At 31.2% G+C, this 7,586-nt stretch overlaps 1 protein-coding gene across 1 annotated transcript; it reads left to right on the top strand.

The window, feature by feature from the left end:
- Nucleotides 1-326: 326 nt before the first annotated feature.
- LOC143244436 (COP9 signalosome complex subunit 1-like) lies at nt 327-6,693 on the top strand. Its single transcript, XM_076489082.1, has 5 exons — nt 327-454; nt 972-1,109; nt 2,500-2,586; nt 4,386-4,433; nt 5,943-6,693. The coding sequence occupies exons 2-5, from the start codon at nt 999-1,001 to the stop codon at nt 6,015-6,017; spliced, it is 321 nt and encodes a 106-aa protein (XP_076345197.1). The 5' UTR covers nt 327-454; nt 972-998; the 3' UTR covers nt 6,018-6,693.
- The last annotated feature ends 893 nt before the right edge of the window (nt 6,694-7,586 follow it).

Here is a 7,586-nt window from a genome sequence, read left to right on the forward strand (position 1 = left end):
TAATAAATATTTTCTGATATGTTATAATCCTGTTATTACTTAATAGTGAATGCTTAGAAACAAAAAATAGCAGTTAATAATTTGTGTTAACGAGAAACCTACTTGAAGTAAAAATGTACCTCTGGATGGCTGGTACAGGTATGAACACTTTTACTACTAAAGCAGAGTCAACATTTCAGCCTTCTTAGATTATCTTCAGGTTAATACCCATACCACCTGTTCTGAGATACAGCAGTTAATAATGTATATCACCAATAAGTATAAACATCCCCCCCCAGCTTTGTGCATAATAATAAACAAAGTATAAACATATTTATATAATTGTAATAATTGTGTGCTTTGCATAATCTCTTAACACTGATGTTTTACGTAGGATAACCTGTTACTAGACGTGTACCTAGCTCCGCACGTGAACACACTCTATACACAAATAAGGAACAGAGCACTAGTACAGGTAAGTGATAAATCTTCATAGAGTAAAGTCTTTAAACTGTAACATTGTTAGATGTTCATATTTCTTGTATACAGAAGTAGCTAAAATCCTTATCATTACAGTGGATCTCGAACATTTTGTGCTCATGGCTGCTCATCTGATCCCACACACAAAAAGAAGACAGTTTTTCTGATTAAATATACTAATTTGAGGCTATTTTTAATAAATAAAAATGGTCTAAATTCAGTAAGAAGGCCACGTTAATCTACATATTACACAGTAATTTACAAAATGTTGTGGCATACCTAGAATGGCTTTGCAACACACTGTTTGGGAACCACTTGTTTAATATATGAAGGCAACACTTTAATTGTAGAAACACATCTCTTTGTTTGTTAGGCAGTGGTAATAAGTTATTATATTTTTTGAATATTAGTATCTTAAAGTTCCATACAAACATTAGTTATGTGAATGTTTTTAGTGTTTTATTTAACAACCTCACAGAAATGGTTCTGATTCTTGGTTTGTTTCTTACAAGTACTTTAGCCCTTACTTGTCAGCAGACATGAGGAAAATGGCAGCAGCATTTAACACGTCAGTTTCAGCGCTGGAGGACGAACTCATGCAACTTATCCTCGACGGACAAGTACAGGCTCGCATTGACTCTCACAACAAGGCATTTGAGTTTTATTTACATAGCATAGATACTGTATAAAAGAAACGTGTGTGTGTGTGTGATAGTTCGGGGGTGACACAATCTGAATGATTTGGGAGGTCACTAACAGACAAGTAGTTTAGAAATAGAGATATAGGAGAGTAAATGTAAGTTGTAGGGCCTACTTGAGACCAAGTTGTTTATGTCATACGTAGTTAACTTCTGGTCACCTACTCAAACTTATATCACTACATCAAGTATGTCACATTTAAAGATGTAGACAGTAACAAGTTTTATGTTGATAACACTCATCAAAACTCCAGCTGCTAGTCACAAGATAACCAAAACCTCTAACAACATCACTCCTATTTTATTTACACAATTTTAGGCAAAATTTACGTGCTTTGCTTACTATTAGGTTGAGGAATAATTCGTGAGCGTTTTTAAATAATTTCATTCAAGCATTACATGCAAGACTATACAATACTTCAATGCATGAACACATTACACCCAAAACAGTTATTATGATACTTTATTTCATGTAATACCTAGGTATATAGTATGCATTGTTTTAAACGAAATTGCAAGAAATTAAATGCGAAAAGCAGATGGTGTCGAAAATGCTTGATTTTGTCCACTTGACATTCCATTTAATGAGCTGAAAATGAAAACAAAAGTTAGACATATGAAAATCAAACACACCATCTATTAGAGCAAAAAATTATCTACCAAATGACATGAAATATTTTGCGAAAGCGTTTCATTTATGAATATATTTTGTTAACTTGAAAAAACGCTCACAAATTATTCATCAACCCAATATAATGTATATTGTAAGTAGGAACTAGTAATAATGTTGGAAGGGTTATTGGTTACTTTGTGACTTACAGTGTACAGTTCTTGTAAGTAAGAGCTAGGAGTGTCATTAGTAGAATTACAGGCTGTAGTAGTTTTGCAAGTTATAGCTTAAGTCCATTTTATATTTGAAATTTCCCTGGTAAAGAACAGTGTTAAGTGTGCGACTTCCAAATAAAGATGGAATACATTATTCTAGATTATGTGACCATGAGAAGTCTATATAAAAAAGTTCAAATCTTAAGGAACTTAAATTTTAACTATAAGTACAATGTGATTTTAAAAATACATAATAAAATTTTAAAGCAGCTTCAAAGAATGTAAATTTCATATTTTCAATTTTGAAAACTAATTTTATTCATCACTATTTGATCAGAAATATTAGAGGAACAGTGAAAAAAAACTTATTAGATTATATGTCAATCTTCTCTGTAAGTTTACCATGAACAAATTTCATTGAAAAGAAGATTTTATCATAGAATGTCTAACATAACTAAGTGTTTCTCTTAATAATTATCCTTATTTACACATACAGTTTCTTTGAAATTCCCTGCAGATTCTTTATGCTAAGGATATCGATCAAAGGAGCACAACATTTGAAAAGTCTCTCAACATGGGCCTTCAATACCAGAGGAGAACAAAGGTGTGAATCTAGTTTTGTATCATGGTATTTCAGGGTGGCATCAGGAAAAAACAAAAGTCTGAGAACTTTTAGAAAATTGACTTTCCTTCATCAGGGGTAAAGCTATTTTCCATGATTAAGGAAAGACAATTTTTTAGTTCTCAGATTATTAAGACTGTTTTGTAAGAGTTTTACAGTAAAATATAATTACTTGTCTACTTAATGCCATGAGTATTACAGTAAGTGTTAAAAAAACTGATGGAGGTATGGTTATCAATACTAACTAATAATCCTAGCTTTAAGTACTTAATTTTATGAGGCAATATTTGTTTTTAAATTCTTGAATTTCCCTCAGTATGAGAATTGTGACATCTACTCTCTTAAGTATCCTCTGTTCTCTAATTTATTTACCACCACTCCAAAAAGTACAAAATGTTAAATAAATTGCTCATTTGATGTTGTCATTGCTCAGCCAAAGCAAAATTTTATAGCCTTCAATCTTATTTAGTTTACAGAGCCATAAAATAGAAAATTGGAGCCACTTGCTACACCCACGTGCCACATTCTCTTTTTCACAAATTGTTATTATAGTTCTCTGACATTTAATACTATATTAATTATAACCAATAAAAAACAAGGTTTTATTTCAACAAATGACATTTTATAATAAATTGTGTTGTGTACAAAGAACTGTCTGTTTTTCCTAAGGGAACACACACTGATAAGCTTAGCTGAATTTTTAATAATGTTTACTGCATAGCTAGAAAGACAGAAAAATTGTAATAGTTACTAGACATTGCTTGTTTTTTTTTATACTATTATTCTCTGTTCTTTGATGCATTATTTAGTTAAATAAAAAGATATTTAATGGAGTTATGACGTTAATATAAAAAGTAGGGTTACGTGTCATCGACAGTAAAAAACAACAGTAAGTACCGTATTTCTTGTTTTTTTTGTGTGTTTTTTATTATAAAAGTAACTAAAGTGCAAAAATTAGTTAGAAATGTCTCTAGTTAGATTAGGTAAAATAAATAATAATAACATTTTTAAAATGTACGTTTGCTTGCAAGTATCCCTGTGTGTTATGTAATTTGACAGGGTAACATGAGCTACATATTTGCAATTAATTTATAACTTCCTTAGCAGGAATATTCAAAGAGCTATAAAACATTAAAAAATGGAAGTAGAAACAGATGTATACCATTATAAGTTTAAAGCTATTTAGGATAAAGAATCACACTCCACATATTTGGTGACAGTAAAATGCTAGTGTGAAGCTAGAATATGTGAAGAGTTGGTGTTGAGAATAGTTGACTAGCCACTATTGTTATAGTCTATCAGTTTAAAATTATGGATGGCAAAGTATAGGTACCACTTATGCCTGAAACAAATAAAAATATTCCTACATTTGATATTCTATAAATGTTTTGAAGTTTAAAACAACAACTATTTAACTTTGTCAAATTGTAGTTTTTGTATGAAAAGGTTGAATAAAAAATATCTTTGCTCAGTGAGAGAAAGACTATTAAAAACAACTTCTAAAGTACCAGATTGAAGGCATTGTCACTTGATTGTGCTACTAAATATTGTGCTCTAAACAAACACATACCTGGTTAATTAAGAAAGAAAGAAAAAGAAGAAAAATTACATTTACTTTTGTGTGTCTGAGTAATAAACTTGACAGAACATATCAAATGTTGAATTTTAGTAACTTAATTTTTTAGCAGTCTTTGGCACTCATAAATAATCTTTGTATGTAATCATACTTTTTGTTCTAATTGGTCTGAGTTTCTGTTTTTTTGGGTTGTTTTTTTTTCTAGGCCTTGATTTTGAGATCAGCCATGTTGAAGAATCAGATACATGTGAAGGTAGGTTGTAATTAATTGCTACTAAAGAATCTGATAGATGTGAAGGCAGGTCATAATCAAACACTACTAAAGAATCATACATGTAAAGACAGGTTGTAATTAATCACTACCAAAATATCATGCATGTGAAGGTAGGTCATAATTTATCATTGTATTATATAGTCTCTTCACCATTGGTTCTCAAACTCTGGTCTGTGGGTGGTTGCCTCCAGATGATCCATGATAAGGTTACATAATTATTGAAAAGTGGCATTGTTACATATAATCTGATTGTTGTCCGAGATAAAAAAAACAAACAAATGGTGTTTCACGAACAAGCACGTTTGAGAACTACTGCTGTAAAAACTGCTTTATATCCATAAAGAACTTTGTAAAAGTAATCCCAGGTGTTAGAACATGTCGAAATATATTGATTACATTATGTCATAAAACAAAGGAAAATCCTTGTTACAAATGCAAATCATGAACATAGTAAGTGATTCAAAAAGAGAATCTTCTGTAAAGAAAGTTATTTATATATGAAACAGGAAAAGCAACAATACCTTTTTTTGATTATGACATTCTTATTTTAAATTATTTCCTGTATAAGAATTTTTAATTAAAGACCTCACTAACAGGACAGTCAGTTTCAATACAGTGTTACTGTCAGAGTACAGATAGTAATGTTAAAACTTGTAAACATAATAATAAGAGCTGTTTGTTGATCGGTCACATTCAGCTTCTCTGAATTTCGTAAGTTCCACTTTTTCTCCCATAACGCTTCCTCCATTCCCATTGGTTGAAATTGACTACTAACATTGATATGAAAAGCTCCTACATTTTGGCCCATTTTTTGCTATATAAAAACCTATCAAGGATGGAGTTTTTATACAAAAGGTTTATTTAATCACGTATGAAATTAATTTGTTGTTTGTTGTGAACAGAAGATGTTGAACATTGATCCAGTATTTACAAGATATGTGGTTTTAATAAAACTAGCAATCATTTAATTGATGTGACAATAAAACAACTGTAATCAATGTATACTGGTACAAGAATCAATGCTGAGACACTCTTTGGACAAAATACATATTGCTAATGACTGTGTGTTGACAGGTGGCAAAGGTGTAAATACATCTTGGGGAGTTTGAGTCTGGTAGACATTGGTTACCCGTCATTTGTGACGGGCTTTTATGTTGTTAAGTATAACCCCAAGTACCAAATATAACAGAATAACCATTGTTTTCATACAGACAAGTTGGATGTTTTAATATTTGGGTATCTGTGAATAGGCTTGTCCTTTACAGTTTTATTGAAGTCACTTTCTTATAACCATCATGTTTTGATATTTTGTACTTAAGAGTTGATGCAGTTTGTATTAAAATAGACATGGGATTCAGCATGAATATTTATGTAAAGATAATATTTATTTTCACAAAAACAATATTTCAACGATTTTTTGTCAGTAATTTGCAGTTGCAGTTAGCTGAACATTTTGTAATTAATGTGAAGGTATGTGGTTGTTTTCAGAGTCCACCACGAGATGGCTCTCAAAGCACAGAGATGACTATGGCTCCAGGAAATAGTGTCTCTCCAAGGAATTGACAGTTTGTCAGTACCACATTATCAGAAACATAGTGTATGCTACTGGCTTTATCTTCAGAAGATCAGCACAAATGGTTTAGTTTTTACTCTGCTTCCATTGTGTTACTGAATCTTCACTGATAGAGTTGTTTCAATGAAACACTTTCCTTATCACAGTTGTTTCAGTTTTGTTATGACCACGTAGAGGTAAGCAGAAATTATTAAAACAAAATTTCAAATAGCTTGTACATTTGTTTATTAACAGGGGTTTGTGTTTATTATCACCATTAACTACAAACAAGTCATTTGAATTAAAATGATAAACTTGTATTGATTGCACAGGTGTTATCTGAATCATACTGCCCACACATTTAATATTTTTTTATTTCCTGTACTCATGCCTATTTTGTAACTGGTAACAAAATGTCATAAGAAATTCTAAATATGAACGACATGAAATTTTGTTGGAGCTAGTAAAAATATCTGGAAAATGACATGCTTAAGTTACATCTTTCCAACTATTTCCTTTTGTACCTATAATTAGCAATTTGTTTTAATATCTGTATATCACCTGTGTGTGTTTTTTTTTGCATACGTAACTGGTCAATGGAAATTGTAAGAAAGGCTCACCTTGAAGTTATGTAAATAAAACTTGTGTTGTATCTATTAAAAAAAGTTTATTAAAACCATCCATCTAGATTGTGTAAGGTTTTCTAGAAAGTTCGTTAATATTTTATTACAAAATAAACTCAACAATGGAATAATTCTTAAATATCGACAAACCCACATCGTTATAAACGTTCATGACTCACAATACTGATTACATAATAAAACTGTCCTTTCAAACAACAGATCACGTGTTTTGTGGACACTAATACTGATCACATTATTTGTGCTAACAACACATCTTGCAAGTGTATACAACACCAGGTATGGCTCATTCAATACTTTAAAATACGTAGAAGATATACAGTTTGGATCTCGAATGGGAGAGTCAACTTCTACTACTAACTTGCATCAAGCAACATGTAATGTTAACTGGGAGAGTCAATTCCTACTACTAACTTACATCAAGCAACATATAGTGTTGACTGGGAGAGTCAGCTCCTACCACTAACTTAAGAGCAACTCATCAAGTGGCATATACTGTTGACTGGTTGGTCGTCGTATAGTCAAAAGTTCTAATTTCAGGACAGTTATGTCCTAATCTTGAGGTCTCTGATGAACTAGCTACTTACAAGTGCATCATGGATGTTACTGTTTGAATAGAGTACACTAGAAACTGCTATGTATGTAATATTAATAATGTAATCTTTGTGTACTCACAATGACTATGAACTAGTCCACTCTTACATAATATATCATAAATAATACAGCTAATCGTGTAGTGATAAAATTATCTTTGTGTTGTATTGCAAGTTAAAGTAATTTTACTTGACCAGTGTTGGGATAGATCTACAGAATAACAGGAGATTCAGCTAGGATACTTATCATGGAATGTTACTAAATCTCCCTTACTAAGAATGAAATAAAGACATTGGACACAAAGTAGAACATGAAATGAAAAGTCTTTTTCAAAACTAAACATAT

This window comes from Tachypleus tridentatus, chromosome 2 (assembly GCF_004210375.1).
Source record: "Tachypleus tridentatus isolate NWPU-2018 chromosome 2, ASM421037v1, whole genome shotgun sequence".
NCBI classification, from domain to species: Eukaryota; Metazoa; Arthropoda; class Merostomata; order Xiphosura; family Limulidae; genus Tachypleus; species Tachypleus tridentatus.